This window comes from Gracilinanus agilis, chromosome 3 (assembly GCF_016433145.1).
Source record: "Gracilinanus agilis isolate LMUSP501 chromosome 3, AgileGrace, whole genome shotgun sequence".
NCBI classification, from domain to species: Eukaryota; Metazoa; Chordata; class Mammalia; order Didelphimorphia; family Didelphidae; genus Gracilinanus; species Gracilinanus agilis.
The window spans coordinates 216,606,827-216,625,695 of record NC_058132.1 but is presented as its reverse complement, the minus strand read 5'-3'; the positions used below and the strand labels follow the sequence as shown (position 1 = coordinate 216,625,695).

The 18,869-nt window shown below is 35.9% G+C and overlaps 1 protein-coding gene across 1 annotated transcript in view; it reads right to left on the bottom strand.

Annotated features, from left to right (window-relative positions):
• Positions 1–18,869, bottom strand: part of ANKRD44 (ankyrin repeat domain 44) — a 288,404-nt gene that overhangs the window by 123,700 nt on the left and 145,835 nt on the right. The window contains exons 8-9 of the mRNA XM_044669066.1: positions 17,955–18,167; positions 8,363–8,441 (exon numbers count right to left, since the gene is read on the bottom strand). Coding sequence (XP_044525001.1) covers positions 8,363–8,441; positions 17,955–18,167 — 292 coding nt within the window. The remainder of the gene's footprint in view (positions 1–8,362; positions 8,442–17,954; positions 18,168–18,869) is intronic.

Sequence of the window (18,869 nt, the reverse complement as noted above, 5' to 3'; positions counted from 1 at the left end):
GAGTTACACTGGCATTTGGAGAGTAGACACAATCTCTTGTCAGGAATTTAAGGGAATATATCCTGGCACAGAAGAATCTACTGGGCCTTGGGTTCTGCTGAGACCAGCCTTCAAGAACTTGTGATCACCTCTATACCACAAAGAGGCATTTGAATAAAGCTTGAAAAGGATATTTGTTATTCTATATATTGTGAAATCTATTCGTTTGCTGCCAACCAACATGCCATACGTAAGGTCTAGAAAGGATTATTTTTAAAAACTATTTTAGTTTAAAATGTAAAAACTATTTTCATTTGTATATTTTCCTTCTGATTCCAGTATGACACAAAATTACAAATGACTAGAATATCACATATTAGCGTCCCAGAAATCTTTATTTTGATATATTATAAAATGCATTATTTTTCTGTTCTTTCAAGGACTTAGAAGCAATTAGTTCATCTTAGATTGAATTTGGAAGGAACTCCTTTTATGTATCCTAAAAGGGATCCTGAGAAATAGGTTTTCACCTACCAACTGTGAGCACCAACAGAAGCATATCTGAGCAAATGTTGATGGGCTAACCCAACAGATAAAATCCAGAGCTTTCTTATAACTGGTTATGGGACAGTAGTAGAACCACACTTAGCCAAAGGATTTGTTGTTATTGTTGATCAGTCATTTTTCAATTGTGTCTGACTCTTTTGTGACCCCATTTGGGGATTTCTTGGAAAAAGATACTGCAGTAGTTTGCCATTTTCTTTTTCAGCTCATTTTTACAGGTGAGGAACTGAAGCAAACAGGGTTAGGTGACTTGCCAAGGGCCACACAGCTAGGAAGTGACTGAAGCCAGATTTGAACTCACAAAGATGAATCTTCTTGATATCTGGCCTGGAACTTGGCACCACCTAGCTGCCCCAGTCAAAGGACTACTTAGTTTTTAAACAAAATAATGTTAAACTCTTTAAACAATTAGTAATGAGTTTTTATTTTGTTTTCTAAACATATGTAGGAAAGAGACAGAGCTCTATTCCCTTGGATGCCAGATTCTGGGACTTACAAAGGAAGCCTGGGATACTTTATCCCCTGGACAGCCACTCCTCATCTCTCCCTTTTCCCCAAACAGTGAACATACACATACCTCTTTGTGCTCTAGTCAAGTTTTACCAGCCCATACTAAGGGGACTTCAGGGCTCAATTATTAATTACTTTCAGATTTTTAGAAGGAAGAGGAGGAAAGTAAAACAGAACATTTCTGAGGGTGGATTACTAAGGAAAAGCAGGCAAAGTTTTTTGTTGCTATTATAATTACTGATGTTTTCAAGGCTACTTTGAAACTTGGAAAAAATCTATATTAGTTTTCTCTTTCAGAAGTGTTTATTTCTCCTGAAAATAATTAATAAAAATAGAAGAAATATTAGAAAAATAAAACCATCTTATGATCAAAAGTAAGGAATATGTTTCATACTATGAAATATTTTACTAAATTAAAATTCTGTTTGCTTAAAAAATCCTTTGAACATTCAACTGCAACCTTTGAAACCTGATTGAAATGCAAATGAATATATTTAATCTTCCCTGAAAGTGCAAGTTAAATGCTTAATAATTGGTTGAAGAAAAACAAATACTGGAGTTTTTCAGTATGCATAGCATGTTAACTACAGCGTGTCATAGTCCATGTAACAGCAGGAAAGATAATTTATGTAACATTATCTAATTATCCATCTAAAATTAGAGCTTTATTGAACAAACAAGAGGGGTCATCTTAATCACTTGCCTCATGGGCATTCCACACCAAAAGGTCAAAGAAAGTCAGAATGAGTAATCCCAACATTAGCACTACATTCTTCCTTCCAAAGACTTATTTATTTTTAAATCCTCTGTGAAAAAAACATTTCATGAACTTTTATAACCTGTTAGGCACCGTTTTAAGCATCTAGAAGCCAAAACTGCTAGATAAAATACAGCCTCAAAATGTTCTCAAATTTATTTCTTTCAACTTGGTTTCTTTGTCACATGAGACAGTACTGGGCTAATTTCTGACAACAGAGAATGGAACAATATCACATGGAATTAAATATTGTACTTCTATCACCTACAAGAAAAAATAAAAGGTGTTTCTATTATCTCACTTTCTAATCAATCAGCCCACAAACGTTATTGTCATTCAATTGCCTCTGATTCTTCATGACCCCAAGGACCACAGCTATCCCTGGCATTTTCTTGGCAAGGACACTGGAGTAGTTTGCCATTTCCTTCTCAGGTGGATCCTTTTGTCAGATAATCAGAGATTAAGTGATTTGCCCAAGGTCATGCAGCTAGAAAGTGTCATAGATGGGATTTGAATTCAGGTCTTCCTGACTCTAGGCCCAGTGCTCTACCCCGAGCCACAGCATTTATTAAATACCTATTTTTGGCTAGGGGCTAGGAACACAAATATAAAAGTGAAACACTCTTCTAGAGAGAAAGGTGAGAAATATACCCAACTTATAGGATCATAGATTTAGAGCTGGAAACAGAACTTCTAGTCCAAACTCCAAATTTTACAGATGAGGAAACCAAAGAGCAGGGAGAAAAATGACTTTGAAAAGGTCGGATTGGTAGAAAGTGTCCAAAGTGAGATTTGAACCCATCCATATCCTCTGATTCCAAAGCCAAAAGGTTTCCCTAGGACCGAATATCCTCTCTTAAAGTGCCATTTATATCAATGAAAGTCATTGTTGCACAGAATTCTAGACCTAGGGATCAGTGGGACCTCAGAGGCTCATTAGTCGCATCCCTTCACTTAAGGAATGAGAGACCTGAAGTCCAGACGGTTCGGTGGGTTGCCCTTGGCTACACAGATAACTGGTAGAGTCACTTGATCACATATAAGTGAGCTAGAGGTTCCTAGAGATGGAGAGAAGGAGACATGCTAGACATGGGGGATAGCCTGGACAAAAGGCTAGGGATGGGAACTTCAGCATAGAGCATTTTGGCTAGAATGTAGAGAATATGAGGGGGAATAAAACTTTAATGGGATTCTTATGAAAATAACCAGTAAAACATGCTCTCTAAGAAATAGGAAAGGGTTATTTACAAGTTGAATAACAGCAATGAAATAAGAGAGAAAAACAAGGCACTGTTCAGTAGCTGTCTGGCTTCTTGGGTCTAAATTTATGTATCACGGGCCAGCATGAGGTAACTGAACGGTTTTCAAAACTTGGAGAAAGGGCTGTATTCTCTGGCCAAGCTCTTTTGATGTTCCCATGTATGGGAATGGGCAGGATCCAGACAACGAGGAGTGAGGAAAGGCCATCTGCCATGCCTTACAGTGACCCAACCCTGCTGATTTGTACAAGTTGCAGATGGACCCAGGGGCAGTTGGGTCCTATAAAGGGGAGGAGAGGGGTGGCACAGAGATATGTAGTCTTCTCAGAAGGGAGCCAAAATAGGAAGGAAAGAAAAGAAAAACAAAAGTCTCTCCTTAGGAATTTTTAAATGTCAAACAGAGATATATGCCCAGCTCTCATTTTGCATTCAGGTGACTGTTAAATAAGCCTTATAAAATTTCATTTCATTTTGTTTTCAGGGGAAAGATTAATAACCCAAAGTCTAGGTCTCTCAAATACTCACATGTATTTATGTTAATAAATGTTTTATGTATTTCAATTAAAATAATAATAACAATACATGTAAGTATGTGAGAGGCCTCTTTTGGTCATGGCATTTACATCAATTCCAGATGCCAGGCCAGGGCAGAGTGGGAGCGGGGCCCCTCTGTATAGTATAGCAGCAGGGAACACTATTTTAAATTTAGATAGACAATTTTATATTAATCTAAGAAAACTAGAGAATGCTCAGGAGAACAGATTCATTTTAGAAACTCCCTTTAGAATGCTGATCTCTTTGGAGATGGTTCTTGGAAAGGCTACTGCAGCCTGGGATCCTTTGGGTTTCTTAAGAAAAGACCTGGAATCCAACATAACTTGTCCAGAAATTCCCAGGTAGGCTTAGCCTGATGGGGCTTAGTCTCAAAGTGTAACTCTCGATCTGAACTGGACCTTGAAATCAACACTGCGGATGAGAGCCTGCCTAGGGCAAAAATGTCTTCCAACTCCAGACGTTTTCACTGATGCTTAAAATTTCTTTAGGGAAGGAAAAGGTCCTTTGTTGCAGAGGGCAAAAGCAGTGACTTGAATTGCATTAGATCCTTTCTTGAAAATTAGATTTTAATAGAAAGAATATCTCATTTGAAAATTAATTTGAGGGGATGGTAATAAGGAAAGAAGAAAGGAACTGATTAAGAGGTTAGGGTCATTAAAGGAAAATTTCATGCATTTTCCAGTTGTCTAGAGATGGCCCTAATAGGGCAACCTTCTGAGACTATCTGGACTCCTATCCCTAAGGCTACCCTTAGAGCTTCAAAACTAGCTGGGCCTGAGAGACAGTAGATAATAGTAAGGAGAAAGGGCCCATATTAGAGCATGATAATAGGAGGATGAGAGCTAACAAATGCCCTACTACTGTACTTTCCCTCCATTTTCACTACTTGGAAACCTGATGGGTCAATTAAGTAGCTCTTTGGAGAGTTGAGATGGGAGGATGGATAGGGATGAGGGATACTAAAAATAGTAGCATCATTTCAAAGGAAAGACTAGTCACAGACTGAGAGAATGATATGGTACATGTGGAAGACCCATAACCATAGGAAAATGGAGGAAATATGGGAAGGAAGCATAAGATGAGGAACGAAAACTTTATACAAATTTGATTGAAAAAAAATCAAAAGATCAGAATGAAATACAAGGAAGTCTGATTCAGACATTCAATTCATCAACAAAAGCTAATTAATCTGAGTCAGAGTTGTTAAAAAAAAGATAAGATATTTTGGGTGTCTTTCATATCTCTAGATTAGGACTTTGCAATTGAAGGAGAATGTAATAAACAAAATGTATATGTATGTGCATGGGAATGGGAGGAGTTAGTAATGAATATGAAATCACAAATCCAGAGCATAGATATATATCTGTGCAAGAAATATAGTAATAATGAGAATAAAGCAGAAGTTTAAGGAGTTTTACAAAATCTTCATTATTTGAAAGTATGTAAAAAGTTTGTATCAAATTATGGTGACCAATTATTTACCATTATAACTAAGGGTAAAGTTACCGGAAATTTGGAAACCAATTTAGTAATTTGGATAGAACTAAAATCCTACTTTAATGAACTTGGCAGGACATCAAAATTGCTTATTAAATCCGAATTATGTTTAAATGGCAACCTTTTGTGATGGTGAACAGAGAGAGTATTGTTTATTTCATTTTATTTTTGTTTAATTAGATCAAGTGCCTCAGGGTTCTCTCTATTAGCAAACAACATCTGGGTAGGGGTGGGAGGACAAATAACTTTGTGCTTTTATAGGCTTTTTAAATAGTTTCTTTAAATATGAGGCACAAAGTCTCCAGGTAATAAGGAATAAAGAACAATTGTGGGCAGTGGAGTTCTACAAAGTAAATGAAGTTATACACGTGAGGATGCTTTTTGTTGTCTACAATCTCATACTTCCATCTCCTGTACTTATTCACTGTCCTAGTCCAGCTCTTCTTGAAACTCTATATATCTCCACAACTCTGTGCCTTCCCTAAGATTTCCAGCACAAAAATACAAATCACAGGAGAGAGCATCAGTATTGAACAAGAACAAAATCTCTGTCTTCACTCAACTAATAGTTATACATAAAACTGCTATATATATTTACATATAAAACTATAAATATGACTGCACAACAAAATACATATATTTCTAAATAAAAATTAATAAAAATAAATAATGAATATATATTTAAATTAAATTATAAATGGACTGCTAATTGGACATGAGCTTACAATTTTGGTTTAAACAAATTAATGAAAAAGAAATAACATAAGATTTGGTTATTGTCTTACATATGATGCAAAAAATAGCTTGGCTAAACACAACTTAGAATGAAAGATTTTTCTGTTCATTGATTCATTTAAATAGGTTTTTATTTAAATAATGGAAAGAGTGCTATTAAGGCATCTAAGAAAATAAATGCTCCATTTTGTAATCAAAAAAAGAATATCAAGATGGTATGTGGAACAAGAAATTTAACAGATATCATCCTCCTATTTCCTTTTTTGATTGATGTCTAGTTCAAGTACTTCTGACAAATAAAGGCTCAGTTAACCATGGGCAAATCACAACTTGTCAGTGTTTCAAGAAATTCTCTAACACTGTTAAGTTAGATATGAATTGCTGAACTAGAGCAGAAGAGGGAGTTTCCATAGTAGGGGTTCCCAAGCACTAATGAAATCACAGTTATAGAAAAAAGAATAGGACATTGGAAATAGTTGAAGGGAAGAAGGAAAATGACATTAATACATGTTAGGTGGGCCAAAATAAATTTACAAAATTTAATTTTTTTCTAGAATTCACAATTCTAGAAACTACATTCATGATAACGATGATAAAAAAACTTACTATTTTAAACTAATTAGCAAAAAAGAAAAGACTAAGGGAAGAGAAAATATCAGTCTGAATTAATTAAGGCTGAATTCTGAAACACCTTCAGAAATAAAATATAATTTTATTATAGAAATAATGTTTTCAGAAAAGATAACAAAACAAGAACAAAATAAAAAACTATTATTTAAGGGAGATGCAAAAGGGGGCTTCCTTTAAACAAGAACTGTGAATGATTCCTAATTAGTATAAAATGGTACTTTGTTCATTGGAATTTCTCAGATTTTGGAAAGGCATGTGTTTTATTTCCAAAGGGAAAAAATTCTTACCTAGAATTTTATTTGCCCTGTTGACACCCTTATCAATGATGTGATTGGTAATTACAAATTCCAGTTTGGTAGACTCAAAATTTACATGGTTTTACCATATAACAGAGCTGTGTTCATTACAGAAGAGTACCTTCTATGAAAGGCTGGGGCATCCCTTTTCCTAAAAGCTCTTTTAAATGGGATCCAGAATGTACAGTTAATTTTGATGGCTCAACAAAATTCAACCAACAGTTTTGGTGCCTTCATGATATATTAAATAACAACTTTTCCCACTTCACTCATTGGAACAAATATTTATTAAGTACCCACAATGTTCAAGGCATCATACTAGGCACCAGGGACAGATACAAGTATTTATGCTTTACAAGAGCAAAAAAGGTATTGTATAAGTAACTATGATACAAAGAAGAACAACTAGTACAAAGAAGGCTCATACTATGAGAAGTCTGAGGAAAGCAAGATCTCATTCATTTGAGGGTTTGGGAGAATGGCGGAAAGAAAAGTAGTCAAGAAAGGTTTGATGAAAAGGAAGCACTTGAATCTTAAATGAAAGGATAGACTTCAGTATGGTAGTTCTTACAGATATGGGGACATGTGCAAAGCTATAAAGAGAGGGTAGAACAAAGAGCATTTCAACTGGGATGAAAGGTATGAGATAAGACTACAGGATGGGCAGGAGCCAGATTGTGAAGGGATTTGAATGCTAGTATCAGTTAATATACTTTATCTAGTGGTCAGTGAGAAGTCATTGAAGGTTTCTGAGTCTAGGAATGACGTGGTCAGAGTGATGGACATGGATGATTACTCTAACAGTAGTGTGAAGTATAGAATGGAAAGGGAAGAGCCTAGATGAGAAAAGATAGGTTGTCTATAGTGGGCAGTGGAAAGGAGAGTTATTGCTGAGAAAGGCTACACAGGAATTAGAAATTTATTGGACTTTCTGTCCCAACTGACATTCCATTTTTCTGACTTGTTTCCTTCTGAATCTCTTATCATTTCTCCCTTTATTTGTGTGAATAAGATTAACAAAGATTAAGGGCAGGAGAGTTAATTCCAATTTCTATAAAAAAAAAAAGTTAAACATTACCAACAAATGTGTATTATTTAATTTTATTATTTTAAACTGCAGTGGAAGGTCGTGATACTTAAGTTCATCCTTTACAACCTCAAAGCACTCATAGCTCTTTACTCTAAGGATTGTGCTTGAAAACTTCATATTCCTTATAATTAAACTAATTATTTAGGATATACTTGGCTTTTTTTGAAAAGGAGTCTTCAATAGCCATTTAAACAATCCTCAAAAACAATGTAAAGCAAAATACCAGCATGAACCATCACTTTTTTTTTTAAATTTTAAACCCTTAACTTCTGTGTATTGACTTATAGGTGGAAGATTGGCAATGGGGGGTCAAGTGACTTGCCCAGGGTCACACAGCTGGGAAGTGTCTGAGGCCGGATTTGAACCTAGGACCTCCTGTCTCTAGGCCTGGCTCTCAATCCACTGAGCTACCCAGCTGCCCCCATCACTTTTGACTTTTAAATGACTAGAAACCAAAATAAGAAAGGAGGGCCAGAGAATCCTCTCTTACCATTCTGAATGAGGGTTTGTGATCGTGTGAACCTTCCGTGGACAGCTGTCATGTGCAGTGGACTCTTTCCATCTTTACTCTTTTAAAAAAGAAAGAGAGAAGATAATTTACTCATAAATCAGTGGCATTCAATACCCTTAACAACATAACTGAGTTTGATATTGAACACAATTTTCACCCCAAATTTCAAAACACTAACTTCTTTGTCATGATAGACTAAAGATAATTATGAAAGAGAAGAGATTTTTCTATGAGAACTCTCAAGCAGCTGTTTAATTCTAAATACTTGACCTTTTGTTAAAACCTTATAGTAGACTACTAGAAACATAAATTTTCCCATTTTATAGCTGAAGCCCTCAGTGGGGATAAATGATCTATTCAATGTTGGAGAGGAAAGTGGAAAGTGCAGACTGACTTCAAATCCTTTAGTCGGTAGTACTTAGCACAAGGCATCTCCTAAAGTGACCTAATGAACAAGGTACCCTTTAAGGCTTTTCTTTTCCACCTATTCTATAGTACATGGGAAGAAGAGAAAAGATAAATGATATGTTTACTTGTGGGGTCCTGTCTGAAGAGAGGCTAACTCACTTGCCATAAATCACTGTCACATTTAACAACTGACCTGGGACCTACTTCCATTTAATAAAATCCAACACTCCTGAAAAGTAGGATTGTTTTTAACACTGTTTTAAATGAGAGGCCCTTATTTTGCTGGCCTTGTTGGAAATCAGAGAATCAACATGTGAAAGCCATTTAGTAGCTGCCATTTTGAGGGGACAGTAATGGAGTTTGAATTTATGCAAGACTCAAAAATGACAGCCTTCCTGGAAAGACTGACTCAATGAGACCAAACCAAAGATAATGGACAGAATTTGTAGATTAGTCATGAATAGGTAACTTAATATAGTGAATATTAGAGTGCTTTTCCTCTTGGGATTTCCAAAGGCTCTTACATATTATCTCTTGTAGGTCTTAATGATGCTTTTTTCTCAATGATGCTTGCTCCAGAGCAAGGATTAGGCAGTATAGTGGATAGAATATTCACCCGTTAGTAAAAAGAATGAAATTTCAAATCCTTTCTCAAATAGTAGCTGTGTGATCTGAGGCCTGTCATTTAACCTCCTCAGCCTCAGTTTCCTCAAAGACAAAATAGCATCTATTGCACAGGGTTGTGAGAATAAAATGAGAGAATATCTAAATAGCTTTGCAGAAATTAAAGTTCTTTATAAATGCTGATTATTATTATTACTTATATTAAAGGTGGTATTATAACACCTTTATAATTATAACAGGACCTATGAAAATTAACTGAATAAACTAAAGCAAATTTAGGGATATTGGTAGATTTTTCCTTAGCATTTTCTAATCTTGGCGATCCTCAAAACTAATAATTTTCCTGAAAAAATTAACCAAATGTATAAGTTCACATATCAGTGTGATATGCTGGAAAATATGGGATTAGAGACAATAGAACCTGAATCCTACTCCTGGCTTCAATATTTACTCTATATGTGATCCTGGACAAATCCTTTAACTTCTCTGGGCCATGGCTTGCCCTTCTATAAAATGAGACTGGATTTTATTATCTCTAAGTTTCCTTTTGGTTCATGCTCTTATGATCGCATAAGTGCTGAAGGTCACATAGGTAGTAAGAGTCAGTGATAGATTTGAATTCAGGTCTCTGGTGACTACAAGTTCAGAGATCTTTCCACTAATCCATGTTTCCTCTGAGGACATTTTGATAAGGATTAGAAACACAAATCTATACCTAGGTATTATTATTATTTCTCTAAATCTTGCTCTAACTAGTATTTTCCTTTAAGTGTGAAATACAGTATTAAGCTATTGGCATATTATTTTAATAAAGAGATTGTTTTTCTACAAAAGACATATTCAAGCAGTATATGCATGTGTTTTAAATCTCATCTCTAGAATTTATAAAAACATTTTATTTTATTGTCCCCAATTACATGTAAAAATAGCTTCCAACATTTTTCAAAGAATATCAAGTATTGAATTCTCTACCTCTCTTCTCCCCTGCTCCCCATCCCCCTTGAGATGATAAACAATCTCATACAGATTTTACATGGGAAATCATATAAAATATTTTCCCAAATGAAAAATAATTAAGAAAGTGAAAAATGTTTGCTTTGGTCTGGATGCAGATTCAATTCTTTTTTCTCTAGAAGTAGATGAAAATTTTTATCATGTATCCTTTGGGGTAGTTTTGGATATTGCTGAGAATAGCTAATATTCACATTCTCGTCACTATACAATATTTTCCTGGTTCTGCTTATTTGAATCTGCTTCAGTTCATGTAAGTCTTTCCATGCATCCTAACCTTTTGAGCTCTCTGGATTGCATTTCAAAATATCAGAGCTAAATATGAATGTCTGAAAGTTAAAATATATAGGGATGAGGGATTTGTATGTCTTAGTTATTGGTAGAATATATGGACAAGGGATGATGCTGATAAAAAATGGCCAAACTGTCTCAAAAACAAGTTTGCTTAAAACAATATGCAACAAAACATGATGCAAAATGAAGTATAGATAGTTGGCCTCAGAGTCAGGAAGCTGTCCTAGATCTGACACATACTGGCTATGAGGCTCTGAGCAAGACACTAATGTCTTAGTGCCTCAAGCAACTCTACAAGGTTCTAACTTCTAGAGAAGATGATATTTGTATTGGTTGTGCAAGTTCCTCACTAGTAGCTCCCCATAACAATGAAATCAGAAGTCTGGCAAAAAAGAAAAAAAATCAAACAACTAGCATTTACTAAGTGCCCATTATATGCCAAGCACTAGGGAGTGCAAATACAAAGAAAAAACAATCTCAACTTTCATAGTCAATAATAACAGTGATGATGGTGACATATAAAAACAAATCCTGGCCCCACTTTAGATAATAGCTCTCATATTAAAACTAATAATTAGTTCATAAGAGAAAATGGAAATCAAGAGGATCATTAAACTAAATGAAATTAAATAAAAATTCTTTCAGGAATATCTAATGGGATGGTAAAGAAGATAGTCTAAAGCAGCACAAGAATTAACTTTAGATGCATCTTTGCCAGAATTGAGGATTCACAAATAAATGGCATGAAGAAATGAATGCTATGACACTCACTCTCTCTCTCTCTCTCTCTCTCTCTGTCACACACATATATACATACACAACCTCTAGGCATATAATGACAAGGCAAAGACTCAGTGCCAACACTACTTGATGGCATTGTGGGCTGATGCTAAGTTTTTTTTTCTTTTTTAAACCATTACTTTCTGCCCTTTTTTTCAGTTTTTAAAATTATATATTTAGTAACCAACACCCCCCATTTAAATAAACAAATGCATTAAAAACAAAATGCAAAACCACAAACTCCAAATTATTTACAATTTGTTTAAAAATATGTAAATTTTATATGTGTGCTAAGATAGACATGCTTTGCTTTTGAGTTCCCTTTGGATTTGTTTTACTATGATACTTATTTCTCTTGATTTTATAACTATTTTTAAAAATGTAATCATAGTATATATTGTTCTTATCCTCTTTTCTTTTCATGTCTTTAGATATTTCCCTTTTTTCTTTATATTTCCAATATTTATCATGTCTAATAACATAATAAAATGCATTACATTCAAATATCACAATCTATTGAGCCATTTCTCCCAGTCATTGCATTTGTGTTAGTTCCAGTTATTTTGTCATTACATACATAGCTTTTTACCCTCTCAATAATATTGCTAGATCCAAATCCTAGTAATGGGATCCCTAGGTCAATGAACAAGAACAGCTTTAGAGCGCTTAATGTATGTTTCCATCTTGTTTTCTAAAAAACAATCCACAGCTGCTCTAACAATGTAGTCTTAGGTCTATTTCTCCATGTCTCCAACAGCATTTAATTTAATCATCTTAGCACACCTGTTTCTCAATTAACATACATTACCAGGTCCATATTTAGCTAGATTGGTCCTTAGGCCAAAGAGACTACCTGTTGCTAGAACCATACTCTTTCCAAAACCAAGTGTTCCAACTTGGTCATATCCAGCTGAACTTTTGTTCCAATGCCACAACTCCTCAGGAATGCAGGATTAGCTCCATAGTATGATGAGTATTAAAGTGAAAACTTTTGCAGGCTATTTATGCTCTCTAAATTGTTATCTCACCAGAACATGTTCATATTATGTGTATGTTCAGGCTTAGATCTATACTAGCCTTATACAGGTGTGTGTGGATTCTCCAGATATGTATCATATTGAAAATATCTAAGGTTATATTATTCTCTTTAATATCTTTCTTATTTACTTTTTGGTTAGATTTATTTACTTCTGAGAGGGGAAAATTAAAGTCCCCTGTTATTATTATTGTTATCTATTTCCATGTGTATCTCATTTAAGTTTTCCTCTAGAAATATGGATGCTATAATTCTTGGTGCATACAGGTCCAGTATTGATAATGCTTCATTATCCACAGTACCTCCCAACAAAATATGATTACCCTCCACAATATTTAAATTATTTTATTTTATTGTTGCTTGTAATATTTTTCTCCTTAACCTGAGAGCTATGAAACTTAGCAATGATGTTTCTGTGCATTTTCATTTTTGGGTCTCTGTAAGGTGGTGATGGGTAGATTCTTTCAATTACATTTTACCTTTTGATTCTAGAATTTCTGGGTAGTTTTCCTTGATGATTTTTTTGTAGTATGATGTCTAAACTCTTTTTTTCCAATCTTAACTTTCTGAGAATCAAACTATTCTTATACTATTGCTACTTGATCTATTTTCTAGATCAGTTGTTTTTGTTATAAGATGTTTTATATTCTCTTCTATTGCATCATTCTCTTGATTTTGCTTTATTATTTCTTGTTGTCTTAGGAAATCATTAGCCTTCTTTGTCCAATTCTAGTTCTTAATATGTTAATGTTTTCCCATTGGTTTCTGAATCTTTGTCCATTTGGGTGATGTTTCTTTCATAATTTTCTTCATTTTCTTGCATTGCTCTTATTTTTTCCCCTAATTTTTCCTCAACCTCTCTCATTTGGATTTTGAGGTCTTTTTAAACTCTTCCAAAACCTCTCTTCTGAGCTTATGGCCATTTATTATATTTCTTTGTCTTTTTGAAGTAAATGTTTTTACTTCTTTGTCCTCTGAGTTTTGCCAAGGTCTTCTCTGTTCACATAATAGCTATCAATAATTGGATTCTTTCTCTTTTGCTTGCTCGTTTTTAATGATTTCTCAATTTTTTAAAATTTTAGCAGCCAAGCCAATAATCTTAATTATTGGCTTTTTGCTGCAGATCTAGTGTTCTTAGTGTGTTGAGCTATGTTACCTCAGGTTTCTGGAATTTTTTGTGTTTTTTTTTCCCTAGGTCCTATTTAGTTATTCAGTTTTTAATCATCCAGGGTCAGATGTACTCCTGGTCTCCTGCTTAAATTCGAGTCTGTGATTGAATCACAGTGCTCTAATCAGAGCACATGGACAGTTCTGCCACTGTAACTGTAAGCAGAGTGTCCACCTATCCCTGGGGCAACAAGTAGGGACTCCATTCTTCTGGGGGTGACCTCAGGTGATGAGATCCCAGGCCTTTAACAACTACAATCACTGGTGCATGCTCCTTTCTCATTTGCCTCTCTTACTGCCATACTCTGAGACATAGGGGGTGTCAGTACACTTTCCTTGGGCTTCTGAAGTCCTTCGTTTATTAACAGTGAGGTCTGAGTTCCTGTTCCTGGTAACCTTAGATTCTGTGGTGACCACTCCTTCAATCTTGAGCTGTGGGTTAGGGGAAGGGGGCCAGTTTCCAGAGCAGAGGCCAAAGCAAACACAATTGCTCCCAAATACAGTGATCCCTCACCTATTATGGGAGTTATGTTCCAGAGACCCCCATGATAGGTGAAAATCCATGAAGTAGTGGTGTTATATTTATTTTATTATTAATATATATCTGAAGGCTTTATAAACCCTTCCCACTTTCCTATAAACCTTTCCCACAATTTTATTAGCCTATAGTCACTGAGCTAATCGGTGCCCTAGACACAGAACACAGTGCTGTGGTTGGTTGCCTTTCATTCCATTAGCCATGTACAATCTCACACTGGCAAACTTGCACAAGCAGTAGTGGTAAGCTATATTTCCATTGTGTACAATATGGTATTGCTCCACAAAATCCTGCAATATAGCAAAAACTTTGAGATACAGAATTAGATATATAATTTTTAAAAACCTGTGGTATAAATATTTATACCTGTGCTCTTTGTGGTGGCAAAAAATTGGAAAATGAGGGAATGTCCTTTGATTGGGGAATGGTTGAACAAATTGTGGTATCTGCTGGTGATGGAATACTATTTGTTCTCAAAGGAATAATGAAATGGAGGAATTCCATGTGAACTGGAATGACCTCCAGGAATTAATGCAGAATGAAAGGAGAAGAACCAGGAGAACATTGTACACAGAGACTGATACACTGTGGTACAATCGAACATAATGGACTTCTCTACTAGCAGCAATGCAAGGATCCAGAGCAAGGCTGAGGGACTTATGAGAAAGAAAACTAGCCACATTCAGAGGAAGAACCGTGGGAGTAGAAACACAGAAGAAAAACAATTGCTTGATCACATGGCCTGATGGGTATATTATTGGGGATGTAGACACTAAATGATAACTCTAGTCCAACTATCAACAATATGGAATTAGGTCTTAATCAATAATACATGTAAAACTGTTATAAGCAAAAAAGGGCCCTAGGGAGATATAGGTATACAGTGATGTGAATGTATCTATGTATCCTCCCTAGTTGCAGATGATGGAGGAACACCAACCCCGATCACCCTTGGTGGTTGTTATAATTTCCTCTTTTCTCTAGCAGTTGCCCAGGGAGGACCCCGAAAGATTAGGTGGATGGGTAACCCTTTCGGGTCCCACCTGGGGTTGGATAAATTATTATAGGGCCTTGATTTGCCTTGGATCATGTTTGGTATCTGACTGCATTAGCTCCCTCCCCAAGGGTCATGATATAAAGACCACTCAGGAAGGTACTTATTAAATACTCTTTATCTATAATCTATAATCAGGGAAAGGATAAATAGGATAAGGAATGGGGATTGGAGACCCTGTCAATGTAATATCTATAACTAGTTGACAATCAGGACTGGAGGCTATATTGATCAAGTAGAAGCTGGAGCTTTATTTTCTCCACTTCCCCTCTGGCCCAGCCTGGCCACAGCCAAGCCAGAGAATAGGAACTGCTGTTGATGCAGCTGTGTTGGTGATGTTATTCTCTCAGCTTTTCACTATCAGTGTTTGGTGATGTACTAGTTCTCACAATCTTCAGGAAATATTCAGATTTTCCTACCCTCTTCTTCATAGATCTCCCAGCCTCCCTTCACCACCCAGAGACCCAGAGACCTAAAGAGCTAGGAAGATTCAGAGACCTAAAGACCCAAAGAACCCAAAAACGCAAAGGACCAAAAGATCAAAGACCCCTCCAAATAGCTGTCAGGGTTATTTATACTGCCAGGCCAACTGACATTTTCCCCTGGCTCACGGCATCTGGGAACATTCTATGCTTTCCATCTGTCTCCCCTGTCATTCAAAAGTGGCATCCATCATTTCCCAGGAAGTGAATATAACAAAACCCAGTGGAATTGTGCGTCGGCTAAGGGGGGTCAGGGGAGCTTGGGGGAGACAGAAAGAACATGAAATATGTAACTATGGGAAAATATTCGAAATTTAAATTTAAATAAAAAAAAACCTGTGATACAGTGAAGCCACAATAAGTGAACCATGATATAGTGAGGGTCGACTGTACCTCCAAGTGCAGATTCCAGTGATATCCTCAGGGATGCAAACTCTAAGGCTCAACAAACAAGATGAGATTGCTAGTTGTTGATTCTTCTCTGTTTACTCTGTTATTGCTCCTAGGGCCTTTGAGGGACTGAGGCCAGGGAAGTAAGAAACCTTCCTCTCTAGTTGTGTCAGGTTGTTCAGCTTCACTCCCAATCCCTGTCTGTTTTTTTCTTCTTTTAGTACTGATTCTATGAAGTTATTTTTGGTTGTTTTGGGGGGCATTAAGGGGCTTAGGAAACTTTATGCCTTCCTCCACAATCTTCTTACAATGCATTTCTCCTATCTTCTGTCTTAAAATTGATACTAAGTATTGATTCCAAGGCAGAAGAGTGGAAAGGGTTTGGTAACTGGGGTTAAGTGACTTGGCCAGGGTCATATAGCTAAGAAATGTCTGATGCCAAATTTGAACCTAGGACCTTTGGTCTCCAGGCCTGGCTCCTTATCCAATGAGCCACCCAGATGCCCCTCTGATGCTGTGTTTTTAAAGCATGGAGAGGCTCCTGAAGGATTACATAAGTGTGTGATGATATCTTTTGTCAATCTAGTTCATAGACACTTGGAAAATCAATAGCAACCCAGGGGGTCTCTCTAATTCTCCAATCTGTCAAGTTAGCTCAATGTCCACATTAGTGAAATACTAGGTTGATTCAACATTTCAGAAACCTAGCATCCACTGAGAATAATCACTGGGTAGGCATGAAGAACAGCTATAAATGGCTCGATATTTTACAAAAGGTACAGATAGACCTCCCCTTCCCCTTCCCAAAAGATTAGTTTACCATCAGGATGGCAATTCCAGGCATATTAGTCACACCTTAAATCTTAAGGTTTAGAGTTACTATTTAAACACACACACACACACACACACACACACACACACACACACACACACACACCAATCTAGGGTGTACAAAATTTGGGTTAGGAATGTGGCACCCTGAGATTGGGAAAATCTACATAAAATTTTTTTGACCTTCCTTTCATACCAGAAAAGAAGTCTGAATTAAAAAAAAATTTATTATTATTTTTAGTAAAACCCTAACCTTTATTTTGGAATCAATAGTTCCAAGGCAGAGGAGTGGTAAGGGCTAGGCAATAAGGTTTAAGTGACTTGCACAGGGTCACACAGCTGGGAAGTGTCTGAGGCCAGATTTGAAACTAGGACCTTCCATTTCTAGGCCTGGCTTTCAATCTACTGAGCCACCCAGCTGCCCCCTCTTTTTTTTTTAAAGAGAATTTTTACAGTACCTTATTGTAAAATCCGGGTTAAATATTTATCACCATAAGTTCTAGGTAGGTCAATGTTAATATTTCTAGTCTTTGTGTATTATTTGCTGGCTTTTATCTTCTTTTTATAAACTTTATCTTTTTATATATTTTAACTTAAAAAAGAAATTTTATATATGGTGTTAAAAGATAAAATATGTTGATATTATATAATAGTATACATATATTTTATGCATTTCCAAGTTCCTAAACTTTTTCAGTGTCCTCTCCTGGCCTTGGCATATCATCTGCAGCTTCTACAAAAGTCCACCAAAATTCCTATTTAACTTCTTATGCTGACCTTCACTAGATCAGAACTACTTTGGGAAAAGTCACAATGTGGAAGGGATGTCTGTACTGTGTTCAGAGGTTTCAATTTTCCTTCCAGGAAGGCTCACAGAATACAAGGGGAACATCCAGAAAGGCTTAAAATCTACAGTTGTCAATCACCAAATACTCTTCAAGGGAAGTAAAGCTCACCTGAACATTCACATCTGCCCCATTATTTACTAACAGTTCAAGACAGAGAGCACCGTGAGTAGAGGCAGCAGCAAAATGCAGAGGGGTGAATCCACTGGTATTGGGCTGGTTCACATTAGCACCATAGTCAATCAGCTCATTGACTACAGCATCTTGTCCATTATAACAGGCGATATGAAGTGCTGTGTTTCCATAGACATTGATTTCATCAATCTGCAAATGAGACCAACAGAAGGCAATTACAATTACAGAGGCCAATTTACTCCCTTTCATAATGAATAACGGGATATCGGTAGCAACAGGAATGTGACTCCAATTAATCAAAGTATATTATTCAGTGCTTACTTGGCACTTGATACTGTACTGGTGTTGGTGCAAAATATATGATGGAAAGATATGGCCCCTCCACTAGAAAGGCTTATGATCAAAATAAAGCAAATGAGATTTAAAAAAATCTTAAAATCTTAAAATTAATTTTTTTTAAAAAGGAGGTTGCCAACATATGGGAAGAGGTCGTTTTTCATAGAAATTATTTACTATCTTACCTCATTACCATATATGTATATGTAACACTAACAGTTTCTATAATACAAAGCAGATATTTTTTTTTCAGGAATAGGAGACAGCACATTGTTAGGGAAAGTGCACTAGGGGTGACATTAGGGCTTTTCCAAATTGGCTTTCACACTTAGCTCTCTGAGGGACTATGAGAAATCCTTTAAACTCTCTGAATCTATTTCCTCATCAGCAAATGGAGACAGTATGAATCGTACCTACCTCTCAGTTATTATGAATAAAAATCTTTATAAATCTTAAGATATTATGTAGATGTCATTATGAAGGTGTGAGTTATTATTTCAAGAGTATGTATAAATTCACAGTAGTAATTGGTTCCAGTTAAATAGGATTACAGGA